At 42.9% G+C, this 19565-nt stretch overlaps 2 protein-coding genes across 7 annotated transcripts in view; one reads left to right on the forward strand and one right to left on the reverse strand.

Moving 5' to 3' along the window:
- Positions 1-7998: 7998 nt before the first annotated feature.
- Positions 7999-19565, reverse strand: part of LOC110531842 (RAS guanyl-releasing protein 2) — a 79483-nt gene continuing 67916 nt past the window's right edge. Inside the window, exons 15-18 of one of the 6 annotated variants that reach the window (XR_005053217.2) lie at positions 19074-19232; positions 12528-12590; positions 11497-11600; positions 7999-11168 (exon numbers count right to left, since the gene is read on the reverse strand). Coding sequence is in view for 4 of the 6 variants with exons in the window: in XM_090183940.1 (XP_090040066.1) it covers positions 11106-11168; positions 11497-11600; positions 19074-19232 (326 nt within the window). In the remaining 2 variants the exon portion in view is untranslated. The remainder of the gene's footprint in view (positions 11169-11496; positions 11601-12527; positions 12591-19073; positions 19233-19565) is intronic. The other 5 variants (XR_005053218.2, XM_090183941.1, XM_090183940.1 and 2 more) reach the window with 5 other exon arrangements.
- Positions 13755-16605, forward strand: LOC149980875 (uncharacterized; the record flags this gene model as incomplete). The annotated part of the gene is made up of 3 exons (XM_090185641.1): positions 13755-13871; positions 14540-14593; positions 14846-16605. Coding segments are annotated over 3 exons (390 nt in total), but the record flags the coding sequence as incomplete, so codon positions are not given.

Consider the following 19565-nt stretch of genomic DNA (forward strand, 5'->3'; position numbering starts at 1 on the left):
TCTATAATGTAGAAAATAGTAAAAATATAGAAAACCCCTTCAATGAGTAGGTGTTCTAAAACGTTTGACCGTTAGTGTATACTACAACATTCTATAGTACTACACATGATTGAGGGATAATACAGTGTGTAGTATAGTATTATACAGTATACTACATTTTACTATAGACTTCTATAGCAAGTACTGTAGCTAGTATTCTATAGTAAACTGTAGTATTTTTTTCATGTGGATAGTGGAATAGGTTTAGTAACTGACTTGAGGTCAGATCTAATGCCAGTTAACATATAAGGCAGGTTCTGCTGTAAAGTTGATGGAGATAAAGAAATTAAACTGGTTATTTCATCAATATTGAGGTCTTTGAAGGGACAACAATACTGTGTATTGTTTACCGTAAGTGGCACCATGGGTAGCCAGTGTTTCTCTCTGAGCCACAGAACCCCAGGAATAATAACATCTCTGTTCGGAAAGGAAGCCATTGTAGAAAGAACAGAGTGATGGAGAAATGAAAGGAAGTCAGGTTTTTTTCTGCACCAGCGTAGGGCCGGTTACAATTAGTACGTTAATTAACCCCTCTGTTTTGATCAACCGCAATCATGGTAGAGTGATAATGACCACCACACAGGGTTAGAACTCATCACTCACTGCTTGGCAACCGTTAGCACGTTAGCATTCTGCTAAGCAACTGATCCCTCTGATATGCAGTGCAGACATGATTGTTTTTGAAATATTAAAGGCGCTAAAGGTTGAATTGGACTGCTCTTGGCCAATGATGTGAATTTCACAGCTGATATACGATTTAGCTCAATTTACTACAAAGGGGTTGCAACAGTTGTGTAGCTAATGAGTTATCACACAATTACAAAAGTGAACACACTGAGAATACGAAAACTCTACCCAAATTGCATCTGCAGCATTGCCTTAATTACACACAAATGAACAATTGAATTACAGCTAATGTTATTTATTATAGTCACATTCCAAAAACGTTATAAAAAGCCCAATGCTCCATTTGGTCAAGCCTGGTAATTGCTACGGCTCCGGGTAGAACATGCCCTTCGGTACATACATCTAGAATCCGTCTCTACCAACTAAATCCTAACCTGAACCATTCAGTGAAAACTCAAAACTGACTTCAGATCCGTGTCTAGGTCCTAGAGGGGTCACCATACCAAACGTAACATATCATCCTAATTTAAGTGTCCCGGATTTAAGTTTACTATGTTACGTCTAGTCTATGAGACCAGGCTGCCTAGAGGAGCAACTTCATCCTATTCCCAATACCAACAAAGAATTATGGCATACTGGAGGATTGTCCAACTCGTGCTCTCTACCCTCGTCCCTCCTCCTACCATCCCTCTGCAGTGGCGAGAGACTAAGAGAGGAAAAGCCTGGAATTTAATTATTAATGTCTGTCTCCTGAAAGCACTGTAAAACATCCCTGTCGAGCTCCCGGAGGTGAGCACCGAGCTTCAAAGCAATTAACGCTGGGCTATGAGAGCAGAGAGAGAGAGAGAAGGGGACAGCCATTGGCCGAACTCTGGCCTGCTCATTCATACCATTCATACACTCCAGCCCAGCCTTCTCACTGGTAGGGCAGTGGGACCTCAGAGACCTCCCCAAGTCAGGGACTCCTAGCCTGGGATTACACCTCCTATGAAACAGGGTCTTTGGAGGAAACCCTCCAGAGGCTCCATGGAACCACAAGGTCCAAAGTGGAAGTGGTAATCCCTTTCCCAGGCAGGCTTGTGTTGGTAAGCTACTTTTGTAGATAGGAGTGGTAGTCTCATGGTATTGTACAGAGGCATGGGCAAGAAAATATATCCAATATTAGGTTGAAGAATGGATAGGACAGGTGTATTTGACCAATGCATTTTCCCCATGTCAAATACACTGGGTGTACAACACATTAAGAATACCTGCTCTTTACCTGACTTAGACTGACCAGGCGAATTCAGGTGAAAGCTAGGATCCCCTATTGATGTCACTTGTTGAATCCACTTCAATCAGTGTAAATGAAGGGGAGGAGATACGTTAAATAATTATTTTTAAGCCGTGAGGCAATTGAGACATGGATTGTGTATGTGTGCCATTCAGAGGGTGAATTGGCAAGACAAATGATTTAAGTGCCTTTGAACGGTGTATGGTAGTAGGTGCCAGGCTCACTGGTTTGTGTCAAGAACTGCAACGCTGCTGGGTTTTTCCCTGTGTGTATCAACCATGGTCCACCACCCAAAGGGCATCCAGCCAACTTGACACAACTGTGGGTAGCAGTGGAGTCAACTTGGGTCAGCATCCCTGTGGAACGCTTTCAACGTCTTGTAGAGCCCGTGCTTCAATGAATTGAGGCTGTTCTGAGGGCAGGGGGCAGGGGGGGGGGGGGGGGGGGGGTGCAACTCGATATTAGGAAGATGTTCCTAATGTTTGTTTTACTCAGTGTACCAACCTCTAATGGCTATTCTGCTAGTGTAGCTAAAGACCCTATAAACCTACAGGAACAAACATAATGTTTAAATCCATCCGTTGGAGGTGTTAGCTTGGCATCATAAACAGAGCCTAAGTGGTCTTTAATGAACCCATGATATTACATGTCTCCCAGGCATTTGTCCATTACACTTCTAAAGAGGATTTGCACTTTAGCTCTGTGGGCTAATAAATGTAAAGGAAGTGAACACTAACATGATCGTAGCATAACAAAGGGTTCGTTTTAAATCCCTGTCAACACGATGCCTCGACGACGTTGATTTTAGTGCCTCTAAACACACGTTACATGAATATAATCGTGCGCCCAGAGAGAGGTACGAAGGGGACAAAGAGTGTGTAAGAGGCAGTTTGGGGGAAAGACTTTGACAGAGAAACAGACAGGGGGAGGCGATTATCCTAAGGTTGAGTCTGATCTGATGAGAAGATAAAGCTAACTTATGAAAATTCATCGTCTTCAACTTGAGGCATTATGACGTATTAGTTCCACTGCTTTGGCGTTCTGTGTCCACTGTCAAGGTGGGTTATGCAACTAAATATGCAGAGACAGGGACTATTTTTGGGCAAGAAGGTTGTGTTTTCTTTCTTCAGTTCAAATAGGCAAGAAGCAAGTTGAAATTGTGGCTCCAACTGAAGAAGAGAAGAGAAGGAGCAGATGGCGAAAGAGAGAACAGGAAACAATGGAGGAGGAGAAAAGAAAGTGAGGAATAAAAAACGAGGAAAGTAGGAAACAGGGAGAGAAAATTAAAAAGAGAAGAGGCAATGGAGGAGGAAAGGGGAGGAACAATAAAGGAGGAAAGAGAGAGAGAGATGGAATGGAGGAGAAGAAAATAGAGAAATTAAGGAGGAAACATCTTCAGCCAGACTTCATCACTGTCTCCCTTCACAGTGGTGTAAATTATCTAAGTAAAAACAAGAAAATAGTGCCGTCTGGTTTGCTTAATATAAGGAATTTGAAGTGATTTATACTTTTGCTTTTACTTTTGATACTTAAGTATATTTTAGCAATTACTTGTACTTTTGATACTTAAGTATATTTAAAACCAGATACTTTTAGACTTTCATTTAAGTAGTATTTTACTGGGTGACTTTCACTTTTACTTGTCATTTCCTATTAAGGTATCTTTACTTTTACTCAATTTTGACAATTGGGTACTTTTTACAACTCTGTCCCTGACGTTCTCACTGAATCCATGCCAGTGGCGAGACACTCGGCTGTTTTGTGGTCTGCAAATTCGTTTTTCAGCATGATATGAGGCTAAGTATATAACACAGGCCTAAGACCCCTCATCCCGTCATCCTCACTCTCAGATACAAAACAGAGAGGACAACAGGGCCATGAGGAACCATAAACAAATTGGGAATACGTTATTTAAAAAAAAAAAAAATCCTCTCCTTCCCGGGAGCTTTGACAACAGGCCCGGGCCGGCCGGATTGCGCCAGCCTTCCCTGGAGCGCTGCTGTAAATAGATAAATCAGAGGCGTGCTATCGCTGATCCCTCGGTCGCGAGATCCAATCTACCGGCCCATCACTCAAACGCACAGCGCATGCAGCGAGCCTTGAGCCTCTCCTACTCGCCTCCCTCCGATCCTGCGGCTTGAGGAATCTTAAATATGTGTCCTGTCCCCGTTGCCGATGCAGAGTCATTGATTATGTGTCAATCCCGGCCAGCCACTGACGGTCGATGCGGTATCAGTGACGGTTTTCTCTCGACTTGAACCCACCAACCCTGCTAAATTATAAGTTTTTAGGGAAGAAGAGGACATGGAGATATGAGGGGAGGAGGAGTGTGTGTGTTGTTTTGGAGAGATAGGGATCAGATAGGATAGTCCTAGGACCCTCTGGGTATCTGGAGCAAAAATAAATATTAAAAAGGAACACTAATTCCCTTTTATAATAACGATTCTAGCAGACTAGCACCCTACAATGAGAAGCAGTGTCTCTGTCTAAATATACTGTCTGGATTTGGCTTTCAAACGCGGACAGGATAAGAAGCTACTATTATTAAGAGATTACCATCCAAGGCGGTACCAACATCATAACTATTTTTCCCAGGTCAGGTCTCTAATCATAGGGACTCGGTGTAAAGTCATTAAATACACACACACCGGAAAGTGTGGGGCATACAAGATATTCAGTATCCAGTGTGTTATAGAGAGACAGAGAGGGCAAATACATATTCAGTCCATGCCACTCAAGCTCCCCCTCTCTCTCTCTCTCTCTCTCTCTCTCTCTCTCTCTCTCGCCAAACAAATCAAGACACTCATATGTCACTACAGAGGAAGGGTGTGAGAATAAATGGTAGACAATGATAACAGCAGGAGAAATATGTTTGTTCAGTTTTAAGATTGAATGGCTTGACACTCAGCGGACCTTTAAGTTCAATGATAACCAACGGACACAATAATGACTGAGTGTGTGTGTGTGTGTGTGTGTGTGTGTGTGTGTGTGTGTTTGTTTTTGTGTGTGTGCGTGCGTGCGTGCGTGTGTGTATGTGCACATCATAATAATAATACTAATAATAATACTAATAATAATAAACAATAATAAATGGGAGATGTATAGCGCTTTACAAGGACCTAAATTAGTTGAAACAAAAAACAAAAAAACACCAGACGAGACAAAAACATGAAACAAAGTGAAGGGGGTAGGGATCAAGGGAAGGAGTGTGACATGTCAGTGGATGAGTGTGCGAGCGAGCAGACGTTGCCAGTGTGTGCGTGTGATTCCGGACTCTGACGTTACTCGTTCTGATATTTATGAATTCCTTTCTATTTACTTTTTGGATTATGTGCGTATTGTGTTTGTATATGCTACTGTAGGTATTATTACTGCACTGTTGGAGCTAAAAACACAAAGCATTTCGCTGCACCTGCGATAACATCTGCAAATCTGCATATGCGACCAAAAAACGTTGATTACATTTTCAAAGTTTGTGTGTGTGTGTGTGTGTGTGTGTGTGTGTGTGGGGGGGGGGTTGGCGGGCTATGTGTAGGCCATGGTGAAGAGGTGAGCGTGCATATGTGAGAGAGCAAGTTTGTAAAACAAAGTTACTGATTTCATGAATACAAAACGTTTATTAAGTTGTTTATAGGGATTCTACCCTTTCCTCGTGACAGAAAATGTTCTATATATACATTTCCTCTCTGTGAAATGCTCTTGCTCCCCAATGACGGTGCCCTGGAGTGACTGCTTATCGCTTTAACAGCTCAATACCGCCATCAAGTGGTCTATTATGGTACTAGTGGTGCTGCCTGAGCAGCTCATATTGATGTGGGTACATATACGTTTCATTGCCACTAGGGGCAGTGTAATCTCTGTAAATACACTGTTTGTGTTTTCATCATTTTCCAAAGAGAAAAAAACTCTGTTCGCTATGCTCTCAAGCTGTTTGTTGAGTCGACATTAAAATCAATAATGTTCATTATTTCAAAATGAGAAACATGAGAACCCTACTACTCTAACAATGTCAATATTATTTACACCTGTATACAGGCTACATGAAATCAAACCTGTCACTCACTCATGTACTCAATTTTATCCATAGCCATGGCAACCAACACAGCCTACACTTGAAGGTATTTTTCATGAATAACTACCTAATACTCTGATGGTATTTTGGGTCAAATACTTGAGTATTTTGAGATGCACTGGAATAATGGGCGAACTAAATCAAGTCCAGCTTAAGCATTTGACCCAGGTCTAAAGTGCACTGCACATCAAAATAGGGCCAATAAGGTATACATATTAGGACAGCCTCAACTCCCGTTAAGACTAACATGCTGACCACACCGCTCGCGAAGCATGGGTGAGTGTTGCAAAATAAATGTACACATACATGTTATTCAATAATTACATCCAAACAGCTAGCGTGCGACACCAAGCATCAGCATAGCCCGCCTCTCCTATCTCCTCATTGTTTTTTAGGAGCATATACCCACGTGGGTGACTGAAAGATTAACCCCAGGCCAGTTGGGGGTGGTAAAGCACCTTAAAGATGGTTGCCAACCCCCATATAAAGTCCACAGAAGAAAAAGAAGACCGGAGAGGCGCGATTACTAGAAACTAACTAGGTTTCGCTTTTTATCTGTGGATTGATTGTCAGAGTAGAGAAACACACTATTTTGTGTGATTCAAAATGGGTCAAAATTCTACAAAGATCCAGAAAAAAGGGCCACGTGCATTTCAGGTAAAATATCAACCCAATGTTTATATCCTAGAACAAATAAGCTAGCAACAGCAAGCTAGCTAGCTAAACGTCCATGAATGTTTTATGTGTTTCGACCTGTCCCCAAATGAATATAGTTGGTTGAGAGTTCGTTCTGATATTTCAACCTGCATGTTCTGATCGCATCTGGTGTGGATGGACAAAATCAACATGCGCAATATGGCACCGCGTGTGCCCGGTCTAGAAAGCATGCAAGGCTGTCCTAATATGGACGCCAAAGTCCTAAAACATGGTAGCCTGAATATCAACTGGGCTTATTACTTACCTGTGCTTGTTCTATTGAACCAGTCTTCTCAAAGAGCTTCGAATTCTTTCACATCAAGGTCGCCGAGGGAAATTGGCTAACAACGAAAGGCTATTTCCTGCAGCCTTCATTACAACGTAATTAGCCGTGCCGCTATTAGATTTCCTTCATTTCAGTCTATTGAGATCAATATCACTCAGGGCCACATCTAAATGACTGTGATCAGGCTGGGGTTTAATGTAGCTGAGTGGAAAGTAACAATAACGGGCCTAGTCCCAGTTGTTCTGGTAGACTTCCGTGAGTTAGAAAGTAGAAAAAGGGCTTAATTGCTTAAATCTCTCACGATCCCTTTAAGTATCTAAGCATGGGAAGGAAAACAAAACCAAACGTCTAACTACTGTGCTTGGTTTCTCTTCGGACTTTTTAACCTTTGTTTTGTCTGACAAAATCACAACAGCAACGCCGTGATCTAATCAGATCACTATATAACTTACGGTATGCATTTGTAAGAGTTGAGTCTAGGTGTCGAAGCAGGTGTGTGTGTGTGTGTGTGTGTCTAAGGCCAGTACAACCATCTGTTCAGACAGTCCTTAACAACTCTGCTGATGTAATTACACCCAGCTAAGAAAATAAGTGAAACCTCCCCACTCAATCAATAAAAAAAACGCACTCACACAGATCCCCGATAGCGCAAGGTGAAGAGAACTCTCTTCTCATCCCACATGAGAGCGTTTAGAAATAGGAAATATAATAGCATTGGAATGGAATTTAAGCCTGTGTAAAGATGAATATAGCCACAAAAGAAATCAATACTCTATTGGACCAACATGTGAGATGAAACCGGAGCATTCAAATAGCTGTTGACTTCATTTCTTGGGTAATTAGAGAATACATTGAATCTGGCTGTGTAAGAATTCCAATACTGGGCATCGTATCTCGATAGTACAATATGGTAGGAAATGTGTGTTGGATCTGAACTTTCGACAAGAATTATGTTCGAGTCCCAACACACACACACACACACACACACACACACACACACAGAGAGAAAGAGACAATGCTTTATTGGGTAGCAGTGCTGCTAGTCATGTCGTAAATCCTTATTTAAAACATAGTATAGCAATGCGTTCCGCATTTAACACTAAGAAAAAGCTGATACAGTATATATCCAAAGAATGACTTACATGATATCAGTTTAAAGTGTTCATTCATTCACTTCCGGTAACAATTGAGAACCTTGTCCAGGACAAGGGCAGGTTGGAAGTTTGGTTTTGTGGAAGGAAGCAGGATATACTATTCAGTATTAATGAAAGCCATTCAGAGGAAGAACTTCATTCAAAGGTACAAAGCAGCCGACAATGGGGGACTCAAACTCGTATTCCTCAGAGGGTATGAGTCATAATACCCATAAAACCTAGCAGTCAAACAGGTTAATGGTTCCAATTGTTTTTCCACCATTCATTTTTCCCAAAGGGTATTTTAAAAACACTTCAATTAAGGTCTGTGTTTCGTGTAGGCTTACCCTGGCGTGACGTTTTGACAACCGTGTAAATCTCTCTAGGACAAGGTGACTTTTATAAAAAAATATTCACCTGTATTTACTCCCCAAAAATGAAATGCTAATTAGCTTCTAATGTGGCTATCATTAAAAGAACTACAAGGCCATGATTATCTGGACAAGACTGACGAATCAAGGCAAAGGTCAAAATCTCTGGATGAACTATCTAATGTTAGCTAACATTTAGTAATTAATACCTTGGCTACATTTCTTTATGTGGACAATTCTTGTGGTTATCAACACATCACACCAGGGTAAGCCTACACGAAACCTGACCCTTATTTGAAGTGTTTCTAAAATCCCCTTTGGGAAAAATTGTATGGCGGAAAAACAAATTTCTCTGTTGACCGCTAGGTTTTATGGGTATTATGACACCTCCACTGTAGGGCTCTTATAGACCCCAAACTACTACATTTAGGACACTCGCCTATAGGATTTCATATTGCCATAAAAAAAAGATATATGCGTGCTACATAAAAATACACTGAAAAGACATTTGGCAAGAGTGGATCACCTTGATGGAATCAGAAGCATATTTGATATCCTCCTAATGCCCAGCAATTCATTTTTATCCACTCTTAATGGACATTCATTTTTGGTCCTTATCTCGGAGGCCATACATGTTAAAAACATTTAAAAGTTCATATTCTGTTAACTCAAACCCAAATAATGTAGTTGACTTGTCCTATACTCCTATGTAGCCAAAGCATAAATTGTAAAAAAAAAAATTTAAAAATTCAAAACAAAACGTTTTTTTTTTTTTTTTTTTAAATGCATGTTATTTCCTCAGCGTATGATTGTCATACTCCAGCGGAAGATGAGCTGGCCAATCAGCGATCTATGTTCATCATATTTTTTTTTTCTATGACCAGGTAAACGGCCACACCATTCGAACACAGAAAAGCTTATTTTAAACAGACTTAATTACATTTTTTTTTTAAGGTAAACTATTTGACTCATATTGTAATTAATCATAGGTCACATTTCATACAAATCTGGAATCACGGGTCAGTTACTTTATGTGCTGTTCTACCTTTGAGAGGAAGTTATGGGAGTTTCAATGATATCACATGCAACTTTCTCTCCTTGGTTAAAAAAAAAAAGAAGAAACAATAAGAGCGTGTTCATTAAAGTCCTCTGTAGTGGACATCAACTATGCTCTTCACTTACTGTACTGTTCCATATTTACTATCACCCGCTTATATCCACTACAGTGCACATCAAATAACAAATAATATTTGTTCAAACAAAACACCCCTTTTTCCATCCCTTTTTTTTTTACTGGGTCTCAGGAGGATAAAATACAGGCTTTAACATGTCTCATAAAATAGAGTTCAAATCTCAGGACGATATATAATATTCACTGTTTCAAACTACATCCAAAGTTACAGAGAGGAAAGGTACAGTGGCCCATGCACCGAGACAGACCATAATAACCACATACCATACTTTACGCACCACAGTCAAATTACCATAGAACAGTCATTAATATTCAGGTAACAGGAGGGCGGGAAATACGTCAGCATTCAAATAATACTCAAATTCTGGAGTTTTCCCACAGTCCATTTGGGTCGTTGATATTGTTGCTGTCGAGATAGCGCCAAGTGAGATTCCCAATCCAGGAACGCAGTCAACAGTTAGATCGGGAGCTGAAACATTTCATCTCGGACAACGAACACATGGGTGTTTTAAATTTCTCTCATACCATTCACTAAAATCAACAAGATGACAAACTACTAAGACAAAAGCAAAGCTTTCTCAGAAAGACGGAAGTCCGGGTGGCATCTAGCCTATACATTCTTTCTTGGCAACAACAGCACCTCTTGTATTTTGGAGAGACATTTAGGTTAGTAATTTAGAATAATGTACAGCTAAATGCACTGAAAATACAACACCACTGAAACTTGGAGGCAATAACATTACACTAACCCAATGACATCTCTACCCTGAAAATACAATTATGTGGATTTTTTTCGATATTCAGTGCTTAAAACTATGTAAGAGATGAAAACATGGGCCCATATCCAGAATCTAAAATGCAGATTTAACTTAGAAAGATATTCTCGTCAAAAATCACATTCACTTGTTTAAAGGGAGTTGAGATACACAGAGGAAGAAGTATTGAGTGCTTGAAGATATGCAGTTGCAGTTTTTGTCCACGATGTGACAGCATGTCTGTATCCTGTGTTGGGTTCAGTGCAATTTCTTCTCTCTCTGGAAGTCTCACCGGGGGTGTTCAGTCAGTGATGTGAAACACGCTGAACATTGCAGATAGAAATGGAATGAAGAGCTTACACCAGTCCCTCTTCTACACAACAGACAATCTTATCTGCTCTACATAATGGATTTCTATCCGAGACAGTCTGAACGTTGCATATAGAAATGGAATGAAGAGAGCAGACATGATTGTCTGTCAAAGAAGAGGGAATCGTGTCTGCTCTATTCATTACATTTCTACATGCAATGTTCAGACTCAGAAATCCATTACGTAGAGGAGATATGATTGTCTGTCATATAGAAGAGGGAATCGTGTCTGTTCTAGATGACAGATTGCACCCTTCTGAACAGACTCCAGGACTAAGGCCGCCATAGTAGGCTATGCTTCTGGCTCACATCTTCTGTTGTTTCCTCCCAGCTGTGTTAGGCTGAATGCAGACTTCTAGGAAAGTAATCAAAAGAGAAGAGTCATTCAATCTGACTACCGGTACTTGAAAACTCCAAATGATTGTTCATTGAAATCACATTAGGCAACTTAAGTCATTGGCTAGTGGGCCGACAAAGTTTGACCATTTTAGTAATTACAGAACGGCTGAAGGTACAGTGCATTTGGAAAGTATTCAGTCCCCTTCACTTTTTCCACATTGTTATTTGACAGACTTTTTCTAGAAGGAATAAACATTTTTTTCATCTTCAATCTACCTCTTGAAAAAGTGAAAACAGATTCGATTTTTTTGCAAATGTACTAAAAATAAAAACACCTTACTTACATAAGTATTCAGACCCTTTGTTATGAGACCTGAAATTGAGCTCAGGTGCATCTGGTTTCCATTGATCATCCTTGAGATGTTTCTACAACTTGATTGGAGTCCACCTGTGGTAAATTCAATTGATTGGACATGATTTGGAAAGACACACACCTGTCTATCAGGTCCCACAGTTGGCAGTGCATGTCAGAGCAAAAACCAAGCCATGAGGTTGAAGGAATTGTCCGCAGAGCTCCGATACAGGATTGTGTCGAGGCACAGATCTGGGGAAAGGGTACTAAACAACTTCTGCATCATTGAAGGTCACCAAGCACACAGTGCCCTCCATCATTCTTAAATGGAAGAAGTTTGTAATCACCAAGACTATTCCTAGAGCTGGCCGCCTGGCCAAACTGAGCAATCGGGGGAGAAAGGCTTTGGTCAGGGAGGTGGCCAAGAACCCGATGGTCACTCTGACAGAGCTCCAGAGTTCCTCTGGGGAGATGGGAGAACCTTCCAGAAGGACAACCATCTCTGCAGAATTCCACTAACCAGGCCTTTATGGTAGAGTGGCCAGACAGAAGTCACTCCTCAGTAAAAAGGCACATGACAGCCCACTTGGGTGATACAGTGAATTATAAGTGAAATAAATCTGTCTGTAAACAGTTTATTGGAAAAATGACTTGTGTCATGCACAAAGTAGATGTCCTAACCGACTTACAAAAACTATAGTTTGTTAACAAGAAATTTGTGGAGTGGTTGAAAAACAAGTTTTAATGACACCAACCTAAGTGCATGTAAACTTCCGACTAATATATATATATATATATATATATAAATATAAAAACATTTGCTAAAATGTTTAAACACATTTTTGCTTTGTCATTATGGGGTGTGTAGATTTAGGGGGAGGGTAAATTGAATCTATTTTAGAATAAGGCTGTAACGTAACAAAATGTGGGAAAAGTGAAGGGGTCTGAATACTTTCCGAATACACTGCATACATCACAGGCCAGGCGTTAGGGTTAGGGAAGAGGAAACTATTTCCTTCTCACCTGGTTATAGATGGATATCAAACATTCCTTCCTCCACAGCCTCTAGGTCTTCCTCTACAATCACTGTGTGAGAAGTAGGGAGAAAATTACGAATAATGCAGGCAGGCCAATATCCATTACTAATTAATACCCCAAAACAAGCCATCAAATTCTATAACCACCTAAAAACAAGAGACCTCCTACCACTACAAAGCCCTGAAATGCCAAGAGATGATAGACAAAGTCCCCTCATCCAGCTGGTCCTGAGGCTAAGTTCATTATCCACCACCAACCCAACAAAGCCTCAGGACAGCACTCAGAAAATCTGGTCCAACTAAATTATTACCAAACAAAAATAAAATTATATTACCTATTGGGAAAACATGAACAATTCTTAAAGTAAACTTGAATGCTATTTGGCTATAAAACGGACAGACCATGGTGGCAGAAAACGGAGAAAGAAATGGACAATGTACAGACTCGGCGAGCATAGCCTTGCTATTGAGAGAGGCTACCATAGGCCGACCTCGCTCAGAGAGCGAGAGAGGAAAAGAGCGCGAGAGAGGAAGAGAGCGAGCGAGACTGGAAGGGAGCGAGCGAGAGAGAGAGAGAGGAAGAGAGCACGAGAGAGAGCGATCGAGGAAGAGCGAGCGAGAGGGGAAGAGCGAGAGAGGAAGAGAGAGAGGGAGAGAGGAAGAGAGCGAGAGAGGAAGAGCGCGAGAGAGGAAGAGCGAGGAAGAGCGAGAAAGAGAGGAAGAGCGAGAGCGAGAGGAAGAGCGAGAGGAAGAGCGAGAGGAAGAGCGAGAGGAAGAGCGAGATGAAGAGCGAGAGGAAGAGCGAGAGAGGAAGAGCGCGAGAGAGGAAGAGCGCGAGAGAGGAAGAGCGCGAGAGAGGAAGAGCGCGAGAGAGGAAGAGCGCGAGAGAGGAAGAGCGCGAGAGAGGAAGAGCGCGAGAGAGGAAGAGCGCGAGAGAGGAAGAGCGAGGAAGAGCGAGGAAGAGCGAGAAAGAGAGAAAGAGCGAGAAAGAGAGGGCGAGCGAGAGGAGAAAGAGAGAGCGAGCGAGAGGAGAAAGAGAGAGCAAGCAGAGCGAGAGAAGAAAGAGAGAGCAAGCAGAGCGAGAGAAGAAAGAGAGAGCAAGCAGAGCGAGAGAAGAAAGAGAGCGAGAGAAGAAAGAGAGAGAGAGAGAAAGAAAGAGCGAGAAAGAGAGAGAAAGAAAGAGCACGCGAGAGGGGGAGAAAGAAAGAGCGCGCGAGAGGGGGAGAAAGAGAGAGCAAGCGAAAGAAAGAGCGGAGAAAGAAAGAGCAGGAGAAAGAAAGAGCGGAGAAAGAAAGAGCACGAGAAAGAAAGAGCACGAGAAAGAAAGAGCGCGAGAAAGAAAGAGCGCGCGAGAGGGGGAGAAAGAAAGAGCTGAGCTTTCGCATGCGAAAGAAAGAGGCGCGAGAGGGGGAGAAAGAAAGAGAGCGCTAGAGGGGGAGAGAGCGCTAGAGGGGGAGAGAACGCTAGAGGGGGAGAGAACGCTAGAGGGGGAGAGAGCGCTAGAGGGGGAGAGAGCGCTAGAGGGGGAGAAAGAGCGAGCGAGCGAGAGGGGGAGAAAGAGCGAGCGAGCGAGCGAGAGGGGGAGAGGGGAGAAAGAGCGAGCGAGCGAGCGAGAGGGGGAGAGGGGAGAAAGAGCGAGCGAGCGAGAGGGGGAGAAAGAGCTAGCGAGCGAGAGGGGGAGAAAGAGCTAGCGAGCGAGAGGGGGAGAAAGAGCTAGCGAGCGAGAGGGGGAGAAAGAGCTAGCGAGCGAGAGGGGGAGAAAGAGCTAGCGAGCGAGAGGGGGAGAAAGAGCGAGCGAGCGAGAGGGGAGGAAAGAAAGGGGGAGAAAGAGCGAGCGAGAGGGGGAGAAAGAAAGAGAGCGCGAGAGGGGGAGAAAGAAAGAAAGCGCAGAGGGGGAGAAAGAAAGAGAGCTTATAGGGGGAGATGCGAGAAAGAAACAGAGCGCGAGAAAGAAAGAGAGCACGAGAAAGAAAGAGCGGGAGAGGGGGAGAAAGAGAGAGCGAGAGAGAAGAAAGAGAGAAAGAAAGAAAGAAAGAAAGAAAGAAAGAAAGAAAGAAAGAAAGAGAGAGAGAGAGCGAGAGAAAGAAAGAAAGAGAGAGAGAAAGAAAGAGAAAGAGCAAGAGAGAAAGAGCGAGAAAGAAAGAAAGAAAGAGAAAGAGTGCGCGAGAGAGCGCGAGAGAGCGAGAGGAGAAAGAGAGAGGGAGCGAGAGGAGAAAGAGAGAGCGAGCGAGCCGAGAAAGAGAGAGAGAAAGAAAGAGAGAGAGAGAAAGAAAGAGCGCGAGAGAGAAAGAAAGAGCGTGAGCGAGGAAGAGCGCGAGGAAAAGAGAGCGAGGAAAAGCGCAAGGAAGGGCGCGAGGGGAAGAGCGCGAGGAAAAGAGCTCGAGGAAGAGCGAAAGTGGAAGCGCAAAAGAGGAAAAGGGAGAGAGCAAGAGTGTCAGTGGCCATGGTTACCTGCTATACAATCTCCTGGCTCTTCCACCCATTAATAGCACTGCATTCTCCATTAGACAAGGGCATTGCTGAACAGCATACAACAACAACAACAAAAATATCCTTCTATAACACAGTGGTATACAGAGGGAAACAACCATTCCAAGCGGTTTAATTGTGCCTGGATGTTTGATTCATCTGCTTGTCCCACGTTGCAGTGATTTTTGCACAACTATTGGTGGAGACAGTGCAAAGAGAGACACAGAACACATTGAAAAGGCAGCATGGCAGAATGACAAAGGAATCATCAAACAAAACTACCCAATCATTTGATCTACATGCTAATGGTGAACACGATCCCACACTGAATTCATGCGAATATGTACAAAAAGCATTTCAGCAGATTTCCTGTGTGTTTTTGTGCCTTAATTTGTGTAAAAAGACACACTTTTCTGTGACTTAATTCACAGGAAAATACTTTTGGGGGCATACTTCAGAACAATCTTTTGAAAGTTAGAGCAATACATGATGGGCAATGTCCGCAGCAATAAGACAGTCTGACATATACATTGCAGTATTCAGATCACTGACTTTTTCCACGTTGGAAAATGGATTAAACTGGTTTTATTCTTCATCAATCTACACACAATACCCCATAATGACAAAGCAAAAACAGGTCTAGAATTTTTTGCAAATGTATTAGAAAAAAGAAAAAAAATGAAATATGACATTTACATAAGTATTCAGACCCTTTACACAGTACTTTGTTAAAGCACATTTGGCAGCGATTGCAGCCTCGAGTCTTCTTGGGTATATATACAAGCTTGCCACACCTGTATTTGGGGAGTTTCTCTCATTCTTCTCTGCAGATCCTCTCAAGCTCTGTCAGGTTGGATGGGGAGCGTTGCTGCACAGCTATTTTCAGGTCTCTCCAGAGATGTTCGATCAGATTAAAGGCCAGGCTCTGGCTGGGCCCTTCAAGGACAAAGAGACTTGTCCCGAAGCCTCTCCTGCATTGTCTTGGCTGTGTGCTTAAGGTTGTTGTCCTGTTGGAAGGTGAACCTTCACCCCAGTCTGAGGTCCTGAGCGCTCTGGAGCAGGTTTTCATCAGAGAAATCCTTGAACTCTACTCCGTTCATCTTTCTCTCGATCCTGCCGCTGAAAAACATCCCCAAAGCATGATGCTGTCACCAGGATGCTTCACCGTAGGGATGGTGCCAGGTTTCCTCCAGACGTGATGCTTGGAATTCAGGCCAAAGAGTTAAATCTTGGTTTCATCAGACAAGAGAATCTTGTTTCTTATGGTAAGAGACCTTTAGATGCCTTTTGGCAATCTCCAAGCGGGCTGTCATGTGCCTTTAACTGAGGATTGGCTTCCGTCTGGCCACTCTACCATGGAGGCCTGATTGGTGGAGTGCTGCAGAGATGGTTGTTCTTCTGGAAGGTTCTCTCATCTCCACAGAGGAACTCTGGAGCTCTGTCAGAGTGACCACTGGGTTCATGGTCACCTCCCTGACCAAGGCCTTTCTCCCCCAATTGCTCAGGAAGAGTCTTGGTCGTTCCAAACTTTTTCCATTTAAGAATGATGGAGGCCACTGTCTTCTTGGGGACCTTCAATGCTGCAGAAATGTTTTGGTATCATTCCCCAGATCGGTGCCTCGACACAATCCTGTATCTGAGCTTAACGGACAATTCCTTCGACCTCATGGCTTGGTTTTTGCTCTGACATGCACTGTCAACTGTGGGACCTTAAATAGATAGGTGACTTCCAAATCATGTCCAATCAATTTAATTTACCATAGGTGGACTCTAATATGCATCTGAGCTCAAATTTGAGTCTCATAGCAAAGGGTCTGAATACTTATGTAAATAAGGTATGCTTTTTTATTTTTTATAAATAAAACCAGGTTTTCGCTTTATCATTATGGGGCATTGTTAATTGAATCCATTGTAGAATAAGGCTGTAACGTAACAAAATGTGGGGAAAGTAAAGGGGTCTGAATACTTTCCGAATGCACCGTAACCACTAACTTGAGTTCAGTCTCGCCAATGAGAACCAAGAGGGGCCTTGCTTCGCCCTCCATGACCTGGGAAAGACCTCGATTCTAGGCCGTCGAAAATCCAACATCCATCTCATTCGATAACCGGATGGATCAACAGTGATTCACATTACTGGTAAGTTAACTTATGTAATCGAGACCGCCACAGAGGATTTTACTTCTGAATAACTGGCCAGGGCAATGCACTTTCCATTCAGCGTCAGGGAACTTTGATGTAAGGCTTGGTCACACCTGTAGTGGCTACTTCCATCTGTCACGCCCATTGTTGCTTATCCATCGTTCACTAGATATATCAATGCAATTACGCCCAACACAATGTTGAAAAACAGAATGCTTCCCACCACTAGATCATATCCCAACACTGCTACCAATGAAGCTTGCACTATCTTCTGCTGGTTCCCTGGTTAGAGTCCCTGTTGTAGACTCTAACCAGGGCTCATGAGTGGCAAAATCAGCTCTAACGGCCATTGCCATCAAAAGCCTAGTATTCCTCTGGGCAGATGCAGTAGGCCGACGATTGCTGGCATATGCCTCGTTACAATAGCCTAAGTATATAACATGATCGACACGGCCGTAATAATCATCATGAAACTGGCCTTGGAAGTGCCATAAGTGTAAGCCAACATAATTCATTATTTTACATGAACCTGTTTAACTGCATTGATATGGCTTAATTGATCATAGTCCAGACTCGTTATAGCTGCAAATCCCATGCAGGTGCACCAGGAGAATTTAAACCAAAACAGGCAGGTCTTTGTTTCCCCACATTTATTGATGAATTAGTTTCCCATCATGAAAATGTATCCCAATTCCCCAATCAGTTTCCTTCATCGATACCACAAAAAACACAGACAAATACAGCTTTTTACTCCAATCTGGTAACCCTCAAAATCTGACATAATACTTTGGGATACTGGTGCTAAGTGAAAACAAGCATAGAAAACAGCATTGGAATCAATAAAAAAAATAAACGTCAGGCTACTATTATATCGTAAGTATTTCGGGGACAACCTGGTTGATTAACAATATTGGGATGTTAACGTTTGTTTTCATATAAATAAGTGTGGGACACAAAAAAATGGAACCATTGCCCAAAAATGCATTGCTCCAATAACTTACAAAAAATTGTTCATAAGTTCTCCCCCCCAATTTTTTAAATTTTCCTATGAATTAAGTGGCACAAACGTATATTTTCACACGAATTAAGCCACAGTCTCAACGTCAACAGCGAAGAGACAACTTCGGGATGCTGGCCTTCTAGGCAGAGTTGCAAAGAAAAAGCCATATCTCAGACTGGCCAATAAAAATAAAAGATTAAGATGGGAAAAGGAACAATGACACTGTACCAGACCAGCATCCCGGCACACATAACCAAGCATGGCTACCACAGCATTCTGCAGCGATACGCCATCCCATCAGGTTTGCGCTTAGTGGCACTGTCAACTGTTTTTCAACTGGACAATGCCCTAACACACCTCCAGGCTGTGTAAGGGCTATTTGACCAAGAAGGAGAGTGATGGAGTGCTGCATCAGATGACCTGGCCTCCACAATCACCCAACCTCAACCCAACTGAGATGGTTTGGGATGAGTTGGACCGCAGAGTGACGGAAAAGCAGCCAACAAGTGTTCAGCATATGTGAGAACTCCTTCAAGACTCTTGGAAAAGCATTCCAGGTGAAGCTGGTTGAGAGAATGCCAACATTGTGCAAAGCTGTTATCTAGGCAAAGAGTGGCTACTTTGAATGATATAAAATATATTTTTGGGATCTCTCACACACACACACACAATGCTACTGCTCGACAAAAAAAAAAAAAAATCTCCATTGACCAACAGCCTATCGATCAAGCAATTCATCTGTCGACTAATCGGTGTCAGCCCTAAAACATACTGTACCATTCCATCTCATAACCTTCTGTAAAGACAACCTGGCTGAAGTATGATGCTACCGGTTCTTGAGTGACCCCAAATCTGAAGAATCCTGGTGAGATGCAGACATAGTATTAGTAGAACCGGATTGGAGGTTGAAAAGGGGTCTCTCACCTGTGTTCTGTAGGCTGGGTGGGCTGTTGGCCGGAGGGGGGAAGCTGTAGGAGCGTGCCTGGAGAGAGGGTGCGTGCTCGTGGCTAATGCTCTTGGTCCGTTTACGACACTCCACCGCCAGACGACCTTGACACGCCTTGTGACAGTTAATTCCACAAGCTGTCCGAGGGAGGGAGACAAAGCGAGAACGAGATGGGGAGAGAGGAGGATGAGAAGGAACGAGGGAAGAATGCCCGGTTTAGACGGGAAGGGCAAGAGAGTTGGCGGGAACGAGTGCGAGGTAAAGGAGGGTCGAGAGATCAGGGATGGGGAGGAGAGGGAGGCAAAGTTTAAGAGAGACGGAGGGGTGCAAAAATAAACATTGGGGCAAAGGGAAGAGCGAGTGGTGAGAGGTAGGTGCTCATACACACAGTGCACATGCACGCACACTGACGCACACACACGGCCATGCAGACAGACCCTGACAACAGCTCTGACAATGAAGGACACTCT

The sequence above is a fragment of the Oncorhynchus mykiss genome, chromosome 9 (assembly GCF_057628025.1).
Source record: "Oncorhynchus mykiss isolate SJ-2025 chromosome 9, ASM5762802v1, whole genome shotgun sequence".
NCBI lineage: Eukaryota > Metazoa > Chordata > Actinopteri > Salmoniformes > Salmonidae > Oncorhynchus > Oncorhynchus mykiss.